The sequence below is a fragment of the Pseudorca crassidens genome, chromosome 7 (assembly GCF_039906515.1).
Source record: "Pseudorca crassidens isolate mPseCra1 chromosome 7, mPseCra1.hap1, whole genome shotgun sequence".
In the NCBI taxonomy this organism is placed as follows: domain Eukaryota; kingdom Metazoa; phylum Chordata; class Mammalia; order Artiodactyla; family Delphinidae; genus Pseudorca; species Pseudorca crassidens.
In genome coordinates this window covers 104,251,113-104,269,820 of record NC_090302.1, presented here as the reverse complement: position 1 = coordinate 104,269,820, position 18,708 = coordinate 104,251,113, and the positions used below count along the sequence as shown (strand labels likewise).

At 47.6% G+C, this 18,708-nt stretch overlaps 1 protein-coding gene across 3 annotated transcripts in view; it reads right to left on the bottom strand.

Moving 5' to 3' along the window:
* Window positions 1-1,078: 1,078 nt before the first annotated feature.
* Window positions 1,079-18,708, bottom strand: part of DPYSL2 (dihydropyrimidinase like 2) — a 115,708-nt gene continuing 98,078 nt past the window's right edge. For all 3 annotated transcript variants that reach the window (XM_067745198.1, XM_067745200.1, XM_067745199.1), the window contains exons 9-14: window positions 14,516-14,672; window positions 13,693-13,834; window positions 11,522-11,692; window positions 6,817-6,996; window positions 5,528-5,693; window positions 1,079-3,595 (exon numbers count right to left, since the gene is read on the bottom strand). In XM_067745198.1, coding sequence (XP_067601299.1) covers window positions 3,504-3,595; window positions 5,528-5,693; window positions 6,817-6,996; window positions 11,522-11,692; window positions 13,693-13,834; window positions 14,516-14,672 — 908 coding nt within the window. In that variant the 3' untranslated portion in view covers window positions 1,079-3,503. The remainder of the gene's footprint in view (window positions 3,596-5,527; window positions 5,694-6,816; window positions 6,997-11,521; window positions 11,693-13,692; window positions 13,835-14,515; window positions 14,673-18,708) is intronic.

Sequence of the window (18,708 nt, the reverse complement as noted above, 5' to 3'; positions counted from 1 at the left end):
AGGACTAATTCCTCTTCGGGTCACTATAGATGTTATACAGTCTTCTGGCTATGTTTTTCTTTTTTTTCTATTTGTTGCTAGAACACTCAGCGTTCCCTCACAAATTTACCACCTCATGGCAGTGTGTTGTACCAACCAAACGCCGACCTTCTCTTACTTTTCCTGCTCTTATTTTCCCTTAACTCAAACACCCTGTTCATCAAAGCTTGGTAGAGTGTGCATATTTTTGTTATCTGTGTGCATATATTTGTACCTTCTATCCTGTTTGCATAGGGCTACATAGAAAACGAGAAAAGAGTAAAAGACTTCATCAACCACATGATGGGCCAGGGGAGCCCCCAAGCACACACCCTCTTCGTGCAGTTTTGTGAACCAATGATACCAATGCCAGTTAACAAGGTAACTATGGGAACCAAGCACCCAGTAGGCAGGGGTGGGCATGGCTCACCCTCCCCCCACGATGTGCATTCTTGGCACTTGCCTGGAGGGTAGAGGAACGTGTGCTTTGCGTCCTGGTTTCCCGCAAGCTCCTTTATTTTTGGCCCGCGACAGGGATTGAACCAGGCCCCCAGCAGTGAGAGCACGGAGTCTTAACCACTGGACCACCAGGGAATTCCCTCCTGCAAGCTCCTTAACTGGACTCTGGATGCAGGCCCATATAGCTCAGTCTCTTATCTCCCATGCCCCCCCTGTGGCTTGAGGATTTCCCAGAGTGCACAAGCTCTAAGGACGCACAGATCCCGGGGGTCACTACACTAACCCACATGGTCCCACCGGATTTCTGAATCAGCTTGAAGGTGACACAATTCCCGACTTAACGTGTGCAGCTCGATTCGAGAGGCTCCCTTGGCCTGTCTTGGGGTAGAGTCTATGAATTTCTGAGACTCAGGGCTCTGCCCAGAATTAGACCTCAGTGGCCTGGACAGAACCACCCGCAACACTCAGTGAAAACACTTGAATTGACACAGGCATCAAAACGAGGCCAAAGGCATCCAGAATCTTCCAGAAAGGGAAGTTCTGATGGAGGCCCGGGCCGAGCACCCACCTCCTTGAACATCTCAACACAGACACACCCGGAAACAACCACATTTTGCTTTATTAGGCGTTCCATGGTAATATAACACAGAGTTCTTAAGGAATAATAAACACGAGACTTGTTTTTTTTACCATAATTATTTTGCCATTAAGACAGTGGTAACAAAAACAAAAAAAAAAAGGTACTCTTCTGGCTACACACATAATCAGCTTTAGCACTGAAAGTTCCTCCACTCGTGGGTCACAATCACAATTCCAAGGATTAAAAACCATCTATGATTAAATCCTACACTGGTTTAGAGCATCAGGTCACTGCAGTTATTCAGTTCTGAGACACGGTCAATTTATTTTAGCATTTACACATGACATTCATTTAACAGACACACAAAGCAAGCCAACAGGTAAACATGCTTACACAGCCTGCGGAAATCTTCAGGTTTTAAGTTGTTTGAAGGAAACAATCGAAACAACCGAAATGACCATCATGGAAAAACAGGAAGACTCAAGTGAAGAGAAGAGAGCTGCAAGCGTTTCTCAGAATTGAAACAAAATTTTTTTTCCGACTGGTTCAAATTCCCTCGAAGGGCAGATGAGAAGAAAAAAAGCAAATATATTAAGTTAACCAATTATTCTTTAAAAGTGCAATTTACTTTTAAAATAACAAACAACAACAACAACAACAAAAGAAACCCCAGCCATAACCCCAAAGGCAGAACATGTGGAGAGACGAGTGTCATGATGGGATGAGCTACTTCTTGATGTTACGCTTTACAAAAGCAGATTTGGTTTTATAAAAGCCTGCAAACATAACGTGGCTTGGGAGGACCTGTAAACACGCTTGGAAGGAGATGCAACAAAGCTCAGCTAAGACAGGGACAAGCACGAGGCAGCGAGTGGAAAGGGTCTCCGAGACCAGGAGAGGGCGGGGTGTGGACACAAGGTCGCCTGCGGTCTCTAAGGGGCCACTCGTCAAATTTACAAGGTTTTCTCCCCACAAGAGCTCTGACTCACAAAACAGATTTTTCCTCTTGCCAACTGAAATGGTCTTTAAGTCAAATTTCCCATGGGTTTCCCGAGGTTAGCAGGCTTCCCTATGTTGCGTGATGTCTTTCTAAATAATTGGACAAGAAAACAAATTTCTTTTCCTCCAAAGTGAGAAGCCCAGTGTACTCTGGCATCCCCAAAACTACCTAGTTGGTAAGCATCAGCTCAGCACCTCTGAGCTGGTGGTTCGCTTGAGGCTGACTGGCTCCCTTGGGTGTTGGGCTTGATTTACAGATTTGTTTGTCTTTAGCCACTTGGCATTGCACAGAGGAAAAACTCTCAGGTCCTAGAGCCTCAGACTTCTTCAACAGCTCGGCACTGTCAGGTCTATCCTGGGCCCGCGTGTGACAGTGTGGATAACCTGGCCCTTTTCTGCACCTGGGAAGCATCTCAAACTCAATCGCACATCCTGGAGACGTGGGTGGGTAGCGCTGGTCTTATATGGACTAGGATAGCACATTACGATGGTTGCGATGACAAAGCTCATATCTTTCCAGGCAGGTTCGTGGGGCCACAGTAAAATGGCGGACCTGGTCACTGGAAAAGACCACGGGGGATAGAAGGCAAAAACAGCATGTCAGAGACGAAGGCTGGAAGAAACACAAAGAAAAGCCAGACACGTGAAAATATCCATGAATGAAGAAGCAAGAGAGAGTGCAAGCAGAAGAGAGGTGAAGAGAGGAGAAGAGAATCCTCCAAAGATTTCATCTGCAGCAAAATCTAGGCCAGAAAGAAAACCTGCCCTTTATTAACAGCTGACCCAGAAGATGATGGAATGGCGGTGTGGACGCTGTACAGCCTCTCAGGAGGGACATGACGAGTCTGCCCACCACCCTGAATCAGCTTGAAGGTGACACGATTGCATCATTAGGATGTCCAGTTCAAACCCCTTGTATTAATATTGCATTAGACTTTCCAATTTAGTATTTAAAGAAAAACAAATCTCTCCCCCCCCTCCCCTGCCCACCCCACCTGCAGCCCCACAAAGAAAAATTTTCTAAATATTTAAAAAGAAAAAGGCAGCTCTGGGCAATTCACTTTATCTTCCCCTCCCCCCGATGAAAAGGAAGATGATGCAAGCACAACAGAGGCTGGAGATGAGCAACACCCTCACTGTGATTTGCTTTGTTTCGCATGTCTGAGTGTTGGACGCAGTTCTGTGTACGGGCCTGGTGGAGAGACGCAGGTGTGATATTCGTAGATGTGTAGGGAGGTGGGTGACCAAAACTGGTGACTCCGGGTGAGGGACGGAGTGCGGGGGGCCCGAGAGAGGGAGCCCCAGGAACTGGCTGCCCCACAGTAACTATCACAGGCTCTTTAAAAAAAAAAAAAAAAAGAAGGAAGGAAGGAAGGAAGGAAGTCTCCGAATGTCCTCAGGTGTCCCATCCCCCATCCCTAAGCCGACGGCACGGCGGCCCTGAACTCTAGCCCAGGCTGGTGATGTTAGCACGGCCACCAGGGGGCGCCACGATGCGCTGGGTGGTGCGGCGGGGAATGTTGTCATCAATCTGGGCACCTGGAGACGAGAGAAGATGAGGGTCAGAGAAAGCTATACGGATCCCTGCTCTAAACCGAAATAACATAGCTTGGGTTTTTTAAATTAATTGTTATTGGAGTCTAGTTGATTTACACTGGTGTGTTAGTGTCTGTTGTACAGCACAGTGAGTCAGTTATCCATATACATACCTCACTCTGTTAGATTCTATTTGCATCTAGGTCATTACAGAGTATTGACCTATAGGGAAGGTCCTCGTTGATTATCTATTTTACATATAGTCGTGTGTATATGTCCATCCCAATCTCCCAATGTATCCCTCCCCCCTCCCTTTCCCCCTTGGTAACCATAAGTTTGGTTTCTACATCTGTGACTCTATTTCTGTTTTGTAACGAAACAACATAGCTTGGGAGAAAAAGTGTCAGGCCCATTCTTTGTCCTTCTAAAATCTCACCAAAAGTATAAGCTACAAAAAAAGGATGGGCCTCACGTGGCCTAGGAATCACACACTGAATAAAGCCATCCTTGTAGAAGCTAGTTGGATCCCATACCTAAAAAGTAGAACTATATGTAAAAAAGGACACTATATTTCAGGTTTTTGAGCAACTCAGACTACATCCTGTCCCTATTCTCAGTGATCAGATCGAGTGTGGCTTTTCCAGAGGTGCATTCTGTTCCCCTAACACTATCCATCCTCTGTGTAATCAAAGATAGGAGTCATGATATTGAATATAGAATATAGTTCCTTGTGCTCTACAGTAGGACCTTGTTGTTTATCCATCCTATATATAATAGTTACATCTGCTAGCCCCAAACTCCCACTCCATCCCTCACCCACCCCGCTCCCCGTTGGCAACCACAAGTCTGTTCTCTATGTCTGTGAGTCTGTTTTTTTTTTAAGATATTGCACAGGGAACTATATTCAATATCCTGTGATAAACCATAATGGAAAAGAATATGAAAAAGAATATATATGTATAACAGAGTCACTTTGCTGTACAGCAGAAATTAAGCTCAACATTGTAAATCAACTATACTTCAATAAAATTTTTTTAAAAAAGACAGGCGTCATGATGGTCTTTATATTTCAATGGCCTGGTGAAAGACAGCACAGACTGTATCATGCCCATGTTACTTTACGGGAAAACTAATTTTCATTATTTTTAAATTTTTTGAAAATGGGTAATCTGTATATGGCAACTTTCTAAAAACCAGTATATCTGACAAGAAAAAAAAATGTATCTGCTTTACTGTTTCTTTAACCCACCATAAAAATTTAGATACGTATCTGTGACTCAAGGAACTAGAAAAGTAGGTTTTTAATCCCAGGCAAAATGAAATACTGAAGTTCAAGTAAGGAAGCTCTAAAATCTGGACTCTTCCCTCTCACCTCCCCTGACATCACATAGTTTATCCAGGCAAATAGCTAACAATTATCAAATGGCTTGATTCTAAGCATTTTACATGTATATGAAGTCATCTAATCCTCAGAACAACCCCATGAGGTAACTACTAACATTATACCCATCTTATAGGTGAGGAGACGGGAGGCACAGTTCGAATCTGGGCTACGAAGTTAAGCTGTTGAAACTCTAGATTCCACAAGCTGAATCACTACAGTATATTGCATACGTCGGGGAGAAGAGAGTCCTAAAACGCCACAATACCCTTTTTCACAATGGACATGATGCGCTGAAAAAATGTCCTCTAATATCCTGGGTATGACACACAGTGTACCCATCATGACATTATATGTGATATAGACTCGTGTCAAGATTCTGAAACCCAACCCGTCATCTGCTATGAATTACATCTCTAGTGAGTTACATCTTTGGGAAGAATAGGTCCATCATTCACTTCCACCACTTCTCCTTCTCAAAAGTGATCCCAGACCCACCAGCAACACGGAGCACAGCCCTGCAGAACTGGGCCCTGACCAAACCATAACCATACCAGACAAGCTGAATCCAGACTGATGCAGGTTCCGGACAGGTGGGGCCTGCTGCTTGGCCGGAGACGTCTTAGCCGAGGAGGCCGGAGTGACTGTCTTGGGTGTCACAGACACCTCACACACAGGTCCATCATACAGGCCACGAGGAACCCCTCTCAGCTCTGCCAGCTGCAAAAACACAAGAGCCCCTCGACTCAGGCCACATTCACAGAGGACGCCTCCCTGGCAACCCTCCTGATGGGGAAGGAACAGGTGCCAGGATGGGCCGGTGACATTTGGGGATGGAGGGCTTTCTATGGTCGGGTACAGCAGGGACAGATGTCAGCATGAGGCAGGGCCCCTGGCTCCAGGGCAAAGCTACCCCAACATGGGTCATATAAAAACTGATAAACAGTTCTTCCTATTTTCTCCCAAGACACTTCACCTTAAACCCTGCAGGAATTCCCAAACATGCTGTGAAGAGGATCTGGTCTCACGTTCAAGACCTGGCCCCATACTTACCAATCTTACTGTCCCTTTAATTCCTTTACATCCCTACCCCTTCCCTGCCTCACAGTCCCCAAGCACCAGTGCTGGAGACCATTCACCACGTCCTGAATACTCTCTACATTTTCCATGCTAGTAACATTCTCTCTACTTAATTCCCTTGTCTCTCTTCTTTGACTTATCCAACTTCTACTTAACCTTCAAGATCCAACTCAAAATGCCCTCTCCCCATGACACTTTCCCTTAAGACTCCGCAGCAGGGCTTCCCTGGTGGTGCAGTGGTTAAGAATCTGCCTGCCAATGCAGGGGACACGGGTTCGAGCCCTCGTCCAGGAAGATCCCACATGCCACGGAGCAACTAAGCCCGTGCGCCACAACTACTGAGCCCACGTGCCACAACTACTGAAGCCCGTGTGCCTAGAGCCCGTGCTCCACAACAAAGAGTAGCCCCTGCTTGCCACAACTACAGAAAGCCCGCGCACAGCAACGAAGACCCAACACGGCCAAAAATAAATAAATAAAATAAATTTATTAAAAAAAAAAAAAAAAAGACTCCGCAGCAGCGGTTCCCTCCTCTGAGTCTCATCACACACTCCTCATGACAGCAGTCTCACTTCAATCCGGCTGGCTGCAGACATGCCTGGCTCCTCCGCTGGCATTCTGAACTCCAGGAATAAAAAGACTGTGTTTCCCTTATCTATGAATCCTCTGTATATACCTCAGTAGTCTGACTCAAGGTGCTTAGTGATTTTGCAATTGAACTTAATCCACGATAGGAACCACTCATAAGATCAGAGGTACTCACCCTGCTCCTTGCCTTGATACGCTTATAAACAAAGTCAGGGAAGGGCTTCCGGGGGATGTAGCGCCCAGAGCCTTCGGTGACATGAAGGGTGCCGTCTTCCAGAACAATCTTCCCCTGGCTGATGACCACCAGGGGAGAGCCACGGCACTCCATGCCTTCGAAGATGTTGTATTCGAGAGACTAGAGGAAGGGAACACAGTAAACTTCAGAATCCACCCTCCATCCTGGTGAGATCTCATCGACCTGGCGGCACCCATGACCCAACATCACTCGGACGAAAAAAAGCCCAGAGATGAACTCCCTCTCCTGACTGGCCACCCAACAGGACTTAATCTCTATGTCTTAATTCTGTCTAGAACATGGAATAATCTTTCCTACCTCTCAAAAATTTGCGTTTGTTCATTCCTGGGTTTCGGCACCAAAAAAAAAAAAAAAAAAAATTGGGGGGTAAAAATAATTGAACAGAAAAATCGTATGGAAAAGCAGGAGGGTTTGTAAATGCCACACGAATGCAAGAAAATGATGCCTCGTATTAGCGGTGACTTTGTTCTTACTAACTCAAGCTCCAATCAGGTTAAAATCCCAAGAAGCCTTCTCTGACCAAGTTCTAAATTTAATCTTGAAATGAGCCATCCACGAGTAGGTTTTCCCACTGGTTTGCCTGGATTTCCAATCTCTTAAGAGATGTGGTCAAGCTGACGTTCCTAAATGAAAGGACTGTGGTAACTCCAGAGACAGGCCTTTGATAAAATGTTTGAGGTTTAATTTCCCAACAAGGCAGCCATCCTTTTAGTTTCCAGCTTTTCACGGTGAAAGGGGGACGTATCCACGTGCCCTCTTGGAAACTATGTGGGGTCTCTGAGTGAGTTTGTTGCTGTGACAACAGGAAATAGGGGCACTACAGTCAATGGTAAAGCCTCAACTCCTCCACTGCTTCTTCCCCGGATTCCAGACGCCTGCCCTGCTCACAGGTACACGTGGCCGGACCTGGAGAATTAATAGGCAGCTCCATCCATAAAAAGCAGCTGGGCTTCTGGGGAGATTCAGACCAGGTTATCAGCACTAAAGAGTCCGTCTGTGACTAGAGCTGTTGCACTGCCATTCAGGGTAACAACCCCTGCCTGGTGCAGAGGCTGGTGAGTATGGAGAAGCCCCAGGCTGGCTCTACAGCTCACATTCGACCAGTGGTGTTGACAGAAAAGGGCAACAGGGGGCTGGCAGCCCTACTCAGAGACTCAAAGGAGTAACGTGGAAGCTACTGAAGGAATGAGGGAAAGAGGCACCTGGGGGAGGGAAGGGGTCTCTACACGTGGATTCCCGGGACCAAATTCCCAGGACCGAAGTGTGTCCCCCCCAAGCTTTTCATCGGTTCTAAGACGCTCATCCCTGAAATGAGAATGTGTCTCACAGCACGTGGAGCTGCACAGTCAGTGTCAGCCCAGGCTGAACCAAGTCCTTCCAGGGAATTGGGGTCAGCTCTTCCCACCGGCCTGGGGAATGACCACACCGGGGCTGTCTTATGAGAAAGTCTCCGCCTCTGGTTTTTCTGGACCATTGCTGGATGCAGGACTCAGACCACCAACTTGCCTGACTCAGTTCAGAGGAGCCATTTTTGCCCTTTCTGCATCCAAGGCCAAGGTCGAGGAAGGCAATATTCTTTGCCACACTTTCTATCTGGCAGATCCACATCTCATTATCCCAAACTCAGAACGAGCTGGCCCTCGGCAGCACTATTTTTAAAGGAGTCTTGCATTAGACTCCTCCTCCTGGGTACGTTTTCTTTCACAGCAGCGCCTAAACTAATGGAATATCTTAAAATCAGTGGCATCTTAGATCTGGTGAAATTCAGGAGTTGTGTGACTCCAGGCAGATCCAATTAATCCTGCCTCAGACCTTCAGTTTTTTCACTTGCCTCCCGTGCAAGGCTTATGTGAAAAGGACAACATAAGAAGCATCATATGGGTGTAGATTACCAGCAGAGAATTCGGTCCACTCTGAAATGACCTTAGAAAGGGTCATCCTTTAAGGGGTGAATCGAGCCCCATCTCTTCCATGTTCCTGCACGGCTGTCTATACAAGCTCCTCTTGTGACCTACTGGAGTCATGGAGACAACTTTGGCCATGGTACCATCGGCCTGGGGCCCACATCCCAGGTCTGCTCTTGGCCAGCTGAGTGACTTTGGACAAATCCCTTGCACTGATCTGAGATCCAGCATCCTCATCTATGAGGGGACACGGCCCACCTTACAGAAATGATGCTAGGATCACAAGAAATAAAAGGAACAAAAGCATCTAGCCCACTACTCAGCACTAGGTAGGCATTTAGAAAATCCCTGATCGACTGTCTGGTTTTTTATTGCACTCTCCCAACAAGACTGCAAGCCCTTTAGTGTCGGAAGACATCCTAAGACGCAGACATTGAGTTTAGGTGCCTATAAATGACTGACCACAGTGCCCAGAAGAGCTTTGGGCCACCTCCCAGTCTTCAAAGATGAGGGAACCAGTCCCATGACTCTAAGTGACTTAAAATTAACAAGTTCAATGGTCAGATCACAGCTCGGGCCATTCAGAGCCTACTCTGTCCAACTGTGAGGCACTGAGCCTTCATCACTTACCAGGTAGAGACATTTTTAACCTCTATCCACATAGGTTCCCTAAAATGACTCACCTGGCTGGATGCTTGGCAAATCCAGCAGAGGCTTAGCAACAGCGCTGTCAACAAGAGTTAGCTAGCTACTCCAAATTAAAGTTAACTAGCCCCATGGTAGGAACACTGTATCACACGGGGAAAGCCTCTTGCTCGCGTTCTCCCAGATAATTAAAGCTGCACAAGTATGCTTAGTGTGGGCTCTTTCAAACAGGTGAGGATGGGCAAGAGGCACTTCTAGAAGCCATGATTTCCTATATGGGGTTGCCTGGGGGTAAAGCCAGGGCAGTGCTACTGAATGTCCAGAGAGCAGCATCTGTCTTCTCAAATCATCACTCCTTTACATCCTGTCTTGCGCTGGGTTAAGAACGCCAAACGCAGGCTCCCTAGCTAGGTCATCTGCAGCTTACACGATGAGTCCGGTCTGCCCTTTCCATTACCTCTGGGGAGGGGGACTCTGGAAGGGAGGAGGAGCATGTTGTCCCTCTAACCCTGACCAAGAGGCTGCACACGCAGTCTGGCAGGGAAGAGCCCTGGACAATTTTGGGTTCTAATTCTGGCTCCACCGCAAAATAGCTATGTAATGTTAGACTGGTCACTTAAGCTCTCTAAGGGTCCGTTTATTTATCTTCCCGATTGGGATAATAATACCATCCCTTTATTGAGAAGGCCAAATGAAAGGGTAAATGGAGCTGTGATGCTAAATGCATAGGAAGAGATAGGTTCACCAGGCAGGTCCCTAGGACCCCTGCCCATAAAGAAGCCAATTCTGGACCCCCGGGAGGTTATGATCTAAGTCACAAGTTGGTGCGGCTGTAAGGCTCTGCTGCGTAGCTAAGCCAGCCAGTGTGGAAGAAGGGAAGAGCCAACTATTAATACTGAGAGCCGAGCAGCCTTCCCTAAAGGCACCCACCATCCTGGCACCCACGGGCGCCAGGGCACCTCAAGCCCCTCGGCCCAAAGGAGAAAGAGGACCGGGATTTGGCCAAGAGTCCAGTGCTGTCCTGGAGAAATGCCAGAAGCCCAGCCCTGAGCTGGCCCTTGGAGGAGGTGTCGGGACTTGCTGGCCCAGGCCACCTGGGGTGGGCAATCTAGAATAGATTCCCCACTGAGCAGGCTTTCAATTTAGACCTTGATCTTCAAGAGCCTCTTCATTCACTAAGAATTCACTTCAAGAGTCATACGGGTTTCTGACATAAAACACTCTGTCCTAGGCCCATTTCTTTTCCAAAGCTCTCCCTTTGTCCTTGGCCTCTCAATATTAAACAGACACACACAATTTTTTCTACGAAGAACCAATGGTACCTACACCTCTACCTAATGCCCACTGACCTCGCAGAATCACAGGACACCCAGGGGCCTCGTCTAAGCTCCTCATTCCCAGCTGATGAGCCTGAGACATGACACGAGGTCACCTGCCCAGGGTCCCATTAACAAGACAGGGCATCCCCAATCTCCGCAGTCTAGACCGAAAGGCAAGAGACACCCCAGAACTGCAGATCCTAAACTCCTAATCAGAACGGCTGCCAGCGTATTTCTTCTATTCCTTCAAAGTCAATTCATTCCTTTAGGACATAAGAGCATCTGCCTTTTAGGCTTTCGGACGACAACACTGACATGAGAAAACAGTTGCTTCAAAGAATAAAAGTGCCCAGTGGGCATCTCGGGAGTGGACATTTGAATGTTTTATTTGGATCCCTTGCACCAAGGGACGCCATGAGAGGTGCTGCACCAAACTATTAAAATGGAATGCTGCCTGACTTCTAGAAGCTTCTGACGTCCAGGCATGACGCTGGAGGCTCTGAAGGTCCATAGATAGAGACCTCTATCCAGAGAGAGGCCCATTGTACTCCAAAGTGATAAGATTAACAGTCTTATTGACCTCACTAACGAAAAGGAAAGAGCTATTTTTTCTCAGTAAATTGCAAGTTAGAACATATCCTGGGGAAGAGTTCTTTCCTATCACAGCGAGTTCTTTTCATAAATCCTGAGGACTCTCCCTGCCTCTGTCCCTTTCTGTGACTGTAATTCGTTTGGACGGGGTCTACGTGGCCTTACACTGTTGTGGGTCTTGGCAGAGACGGTTTTCACGCTGTCAGGGTCCCAGATGACCAGGTCAGCATCGGATCCCACAGCAATGCGGCCTTTCCGGGGGTAAAGGTTGAACACTTTGGCTGCATTGGTGCTGGTCACGGCCACAAACTGGTTCTCGTCCATCTTCCCAGTGACCTGAGGAGGACAACACACACATGCACAACACGCACGCACACAACAGAAGCAGACTAAAAAGTTGAAGGGTGGAATACTACTTAGCCATAAAAAGGAACACACTTTTGATACACACAACAACTTGGATACTAAAGGCATCATACTGAGTGAAAAAAACAACCTCCATAGGTCACATACTGTATGATTTCATTTATGCAACGTTGGCAAAATAACCAGGTTATAGAGATGGACAGACCAGGGGTGAGACGGAGATTCTTCCAAGGGTTAGGGGTGGGTGTGACTATAAAGGGGCAGTAGGAGAGGGGTCTCTGTGGTGACGGAGGACATCTCTATCTTGACTGAGGTGATGGTTACATGGATCTACATATGACAAAATGGCACAGAACTATGCACACACGTTGCAGCACTGTCGATCTCTGGGTTTGGATATCACACTCTAATTATGTAAGATGTAACCATGGGGGAAACTGGGTGAAGGGTACTCAGGACCTCTCTGTCCTATCTCTGCAAGTTCCTCTGGATCTATAATCATTTCAAAGTAAAAAGTTTTAAAAAAAATTTGAAGGGGCTGCAGGGCCTCTTCAGGAAACATCATTTGGCTTATGTCCTCTTCAAAGATACAGGCACAGACCTTGTAGGCCAGCCAACATGGCAGTCTCAGCCGCCCGTCCCGCAGCAAACCCTGGGTGCCAATCACACTCCCCATGTCCTGCCCCCCACCTTCTCGTCTCTACCACTTGCGCCTCATGTCCCTTTAAATGCAGAATTTGAGGAGATGAATGCATTTCTCCGAGTTAGGAAACCTGCTCTAAATGCAACAGAAAAATGGCCAAAGGAAATGAGCAGGTAGTAAGAGGGAGAGAAAAATACAAATGGCCAAAAACATACAAAAGAAATATACACTTTAGTCAGTCACTGAAGAGACTGAATGTAAAACAATGAGACACAACATTCACCAATCAAATTGGTGATACTTTGGGTTTTTTGATGATAACACCAATTCAGACCTGGTAGAAGTAACTGGGTAATGCCACATACTGCTGGCAGCATACAAATTGGTGCAATCTTTTTGGAAGGAATTTTGACAATATATATCAAAAGCCTTAAAAATGTGCACACCCCTTGACCCAGCACTACCACTTCTAGAAGTTTCTCCTACAAGCATCATTAAAGATGTATCCAAGGATGTAGCTATAAGGGTGTTCATCCCAGTAAGGAAATCAGAAACAACATAAGTGACCAACCAAAGAATTACAAATGAATTACAGTTCAGCATTAAGATGGAATGGTCTGCTCTTAAAAACCAAGTTGTTCAAGTATGTTTAAGGATGTGGAGACGTTTTCATGCTATAGGTTTTTTAAAAGATAGGCTGCAATAGTATTCCAGTCACACACTCACACACACACACACACACACACACACACGCAATCTCTCACTGGCAAAAAATGAAAGACATTTGCTAAAACGTCCATTGCAGTTGTATCTGAAATAGGGTGTCATAAGTGATTTTTATTTTCTTTTTGGAATAACGATACACAGTTTACATAATTGAAAAAATTCATTAAGAAACAGAAAACCTATTGTTATTACGTTTTAAAATAGTAAAAATAAAAAAACCCACAGATCCCTTAAAGGTCAGGACATGTTCAAAGCAGGCTGAGCCCAGAGAGTCCAAAAGACCATTTTAAGGAAACTGAGTCCATTTCCACGAGTGGATTAACTAAGTCACCAGGTTGCTAAGGAAGCTTTTTCTGGACTGATCGAAAGAGTCATATGGTAAAGACTGGTTTTTTCCAGTCTCTACTGGTCCACAGACGATAATGGTGACAAATACATATGGGGTACTTAGGAGGAAATGACCTCTGAGGAGTGGTCTTAGATTTCTAAACCTAAGAAATATTACCACACAAGTTCCAGTTTCTAGAATTCTCTCAACTGCCGTTTCCAGGCCTGCATGAGGCCCAGGGCCCTCCCCCTGTGTGAGACCATCGCCCCTTACCACAGCCTTATCCCAGATGACGGACATCCGCTCCTCCGTGCCATTGGTGCCTTCAGGGATCAGGGTGAAGTTGTCCTTTCCTACGGCCTTCTGGGCAGTGTTGAAGGTACAGTGGGCACTGCCAGTGACCTGGAGATCTCCACTGGAAGGAAAACATACCACTGGCTTTTCACTAATCTTTGACCTCAGATCATCATTGAATGTACTTTTTTTTTTTGCGGTACGCGGGCTTCTCACTGCTGTGGCCTCTCCCGTTGTGGAGCACAGGCTCCGGACGCGCAGGCTCAGCGGCCATGGCTCACGGGCCCAGCCGCTCCGCGGCATGTGGGATCTTCCCGGACCGGGGCACGAACCCGTGTCCCCTGCATCGGCAGGCAGACTCTCAACCACTGTGCCACCAGGGAAGCCCCTTGAATGTACTTTTCAATGGGCCAGGCCACTGAAAGTTTTTGACTTAACTGTCTTCCCCTCAGGAGACAGGAAATTTGGGAAGCTATGGCCTGACGCGGAAGCTTCATTCTAATGCTGTGTATCTACGTCTAGTTCGTGAGGTATCTTACGAGTGACACTGCACCACAGTAGAACCCTTTTGCTACCTCATTCATCCGCTTTGGTTGACTTTCAAGATGGCCCTGGTTTTTACCCAGAATTGCCCCCAAAAGCGTCAGGGTGACAACCCCCTGCTGCCGTCCGGCAATCCGAGTTTGGAGAACGAGGTCTCTGTTTGCAAGTTTGCTTCTGCCCACCATGTTGGAACCCGCCGGTCAGCTTGGTGCAAGGAAAGACCAAGAACGGAAGGTGGGAACAAGTCGCCAACACTCACCACGACAGCAAGGAGTTCAGAAAGTCCGGAGTGGTCGGGTCGGGGCTCAGGGGCGGGGAGGTGACAAAAGCAGCAGCCTTGGCCCAGTTCTTGCTCCAGTACTGGGAGCCGTCAGTCCCCAGGCTGGCGGTGATGGGCTCGCCATACACCACGGTCCCTGACAAACAGAGGGCAGAGCTGAGCGCTGTGCAAAGAGCGGGGAGGAAACCACCACTGCTGGGACTCACTGCCTGCCCAGAGGCCATGGCTCACGGGCCCAGCCGCTCCGCGGCATGTGGGATCCTCCCAGACGGGGGCACGAACCCGCATCCCCTGCATCGGCAGGCGGGCTCTCAACCGCTGCGCCACCAGGGAAGCCCTTCTTTTTCTTTAATTTTTATTTTATATGGGAGTAGAGTTGATTAACAATGTTGTGTTAGTTTCAGGTGTACAGCAAAGTGATTCAGTTATACATATATCGATTCTTTTTCAGATTCTTTTCCCGTGCAGGTTATTACAGAGTATTGAGTAGAGTTCCCTGAGCTGTACAGTAGGTCCTTGCTGAGTACCTATTTTCTACATAGTAGTGTGTGTATGGTAATGCCAACCTCCTAATAATCCCTCCCCCTTACCCCTGCTCTTGTAGCTCAACCTTCTCCCGCTAGGGGATCCCAAACATTTCCACCTCCTGTTCTGTTGATTCCCGAATCTATTCACAATCTCCAGCTCAGACTGCATTCGAACACCCAATCCCGAGCGCCATCTAGACTCTTATTTGGGGTGATGCAGGGCACCTCACACTTGACCTCACTGCTCACCAAAACATGCCCCCTGCTCTCCCAGTGTCTCCCAGCCCTTCTCCCAGTGTCCAGCTCTGGTTAATGAGCTGAGAGAGGAAACAATACGTGACATCAGTGGGATGAAGCATTTGAGAGCAAGTACGCAACTCTCCACACCTGCCCAAGAGACAGCCTGGATCCCCGAGTCACCACCCTGAGGGTCCCCAGATTCACAGCAGACTTTGTAAGAGGGCAAAGGAAAGGACTTTGCACACTTACGTTACTGAGATTTCAGTTTGCAGAAGCCTAGCCTAATGCAGTATATTGTCAAGAAAGAATGCTGATTTCCTGATGCTTAAATCACGTCCTCTTCTCTATCCACTCATGTCCAAGCCAGAAAATTGGGAATCATTTATATCCATCGAACGCCAATGCTTTAATGCCTTAAATGCATCCTTTCCTTTCCACTCTGCATACCTTCCCTTAAAATCGGGACTTCCTCATTCCTCCCCAGCTCACCTCCTTCCCCACCTCTTCATCCATTCTCCATGGAACTTCCAGAGTGATCGTCCTAAAACACAATCTTCCCGTGTCACTCTCTTGCATAAAATCCTCCCAAGGAGCCCTTCTGACTTCAAGGATAGAAACAAACTTCTCACTGAAGCATCTCATGCCTTTCATTGGCCGGCCTCATATCAAAACTGGTCTCTTCTCTACCATCATCCAAAAACTCCATCCCGTCCTCCACTCCAATAATCCAATAATCATTCGGTTTTAAATCTTTTGATTTTTCAGACAAAGACAAATATCATATGATATCACTCATATGTGGAATCTAATTTTTTAAAAAATGATACAAATGAACTTATTTACAAAACAGAAACAGACTCACAGATTTCAAAAACAAACTTATGGTTACCAAAGGGGAAACGTGGAGGGGAGGGATAAATTAGGAGTTTGGGATTAACATACACTACTATATATAAAATAGATAGGCAACAAGGACCTACTGTACAGCACAGGGAACTCTACTCAGTATTCTGTAGGAATCTTTATGGGGAAAGAACCTGAAAAAGAATGAATATATGCATAACTGAATCACTTTGCTGCATACCTGAAACTAACACAACACTGTACATCAACTACACGCCAATACAATTTAAAACAAAATAAGAATCAATTTTTGATTTTTCCACTGGATGGAGATACCCTTAGGAAAGTGACTCAGTAAACGTGTGTTGAGCTGATTGAAGGGTGAGATATTTTATTAAGTAAAGGCATCAGAGCTGGAGATTGATCCCAGGCCAGCCTCACCACCACCGGGAATTCACCTCTTCTACCTGCTCCCACCAAGGGCTCCCCTGCCCCCACAGTGGTCCTCCAAGTGGGCCCTTTTCTCCAAACCCAGGGCCCTCAAGGCCAAACACTCCTCAGTCTGGAATGCGTCTCCTTTCCTCTCCGCGGCCTCTTCCAAGACTTTATCTCTTGGTAACACAGCACTACACCCACTCTGGGACAGCCGCTGCCCTGAGAGCTGGCTCCGGGAGCTGGCCCCTACCCTGACCCCAGCCTCAGGAATCTCACAAAGGACGCTCTGTTCCGCCAGGGAGTGTTAGAGGCCCTAGAGGCCCGGCAGGCAGCTCACTTGAGGAAATCGGTGACAATCCCCAAGCAGGAGGGAGGGCTCCAGCACTCAGGGGAAGCCTCCCTCTGAAGGAAGCCCCAGGAAGAGAAGGGTAATGCTCAGAAGCACCTGGAAGGTCCCCAGCGTTCCTGACCTACTCAAAGCCTCCCAGGCACGACGGGGTCAAGGAGCTGCTGGGCAGCTGCAAAAACCACTCTAGCTCATCCCAAAGGAGTAAAACCCCGCAACAAGGAGGCCTCGGCTGCTGCAGGTACACGTCTATGAAATGCAAATGGCTGACCAGGCCCCAGCTCCTGCAAGGGCCAGTTTTCGACTGGAGCGTCGGCCAGAATTGGCTGAACTGAGGGTAGCTCTTCCAAGCCAGCCAAGTCTGGAGGTCCCACTGGCTATTGACTGAGCATGAAGGTGAGGTCTGGGCGAGTCACTAGGAAAACAAAGGATCCGCAACCCTAAAGGTTTCCTGGCTTTGTGGACATGAAACCAATCAAGAGACAGAACTGCCTGGAGAAAAAGAGTGGCTGCCAGTCTTTGGACATCCTTGCACGAGCATCAGTAGTTTCCTGATTTCCCGTAATTTGATATTCCTCACCCTCTCCCTGAATCCGCACTTCAGTCCTGCCTTTGGAAACTTGAGTACAAGGAGGGGCTGGTTCCTGGAATGTGTCCTGAATCCTACAAGTGTGAGTGCCCTTGACCTCGGCCTTCGTCTTATTCTACAAAATACAAGTCAGATTTGGGTGGAGGAGCCGGTAGAGGAGACAGGGCCCCTCCCCTCCATGCCCCGGCCCACCCACCTCGCCGCAAGGGAATGAACTCGGCCTTCGGCCTATGCAAAACCCAGACGTGGGTCAGAATTCAAGGCCACTGCTGACCAGACCTGCCTCCTTAGACCAAGGCAGAGCCAGGACTCCTGGGCCGGGGCCAAGCAAAGATGTGGGCACTTAGAGAAGGAGAAAGACATCTTTCTTTTTTTAAAAATTGGAGTATAGCTGCTTTACAACGGTGTGTTAGTTTCTGCTGTGTAACAAAGTGACTCAGCTCTATGTATACATACATCCCCTCCCTCGTGGACCTCCCTCCCACCCTCCCTATCCCACCCCTCTAGGTGGTCACAGAGCACCGAGCTGAGCTCCCTGTGCTATACAGCAGGTTCCCACTAGCTAGCTATTTTACACACGGTGGTGTATATATGTCAATCCTAACCTCCCAATTCGTCCCACCCTCCCCTTCCCCCTCGTGCCCACATGTCCATTCTCTACGTCTGCGTCTCTATTCCTGCCCTGCAAATAGGTTCATCTGTATCATTTTTCTAGATTCCACATATATGCGTTCATATACGATATTTGTTTTTCTCTTTCTGACTTACTAGAGTCTGTCATACAGAGTGAAGTCAGTCAGGGAGAAAGCCATCTTTGCAGCTCATTCCTGCTTTGCCCTGTTCAGGGATTCAGAGGTCCTTGCTGTCTTTTGCGTTTTCTTCTCTTCGGCCCCCAAAGGCAGGGCAGGAGTTACACCGTCCTGAGGAGGCCTCCACCTCCGCCCGTTTTATAAACACTGTACCTGAGACAGCCATGCATGGGCTTCTGGACCTCGGTCAGGCCGCAGACATCACTGCACTGCGTGCCGGAAATAATTACCACTAATAATAATAAACCAGCAAACAGGCTTCACTGGCCTTTCTGCCCTCCTCCAAACACGCTTCTGATGTTTTCTTCGTGGCAGTTAGACCTTCCTGCTCTCCTTCTGCGGGGAAAGTCTAAACTGAAGGATGTGATCCCAGGCCGGCCTTT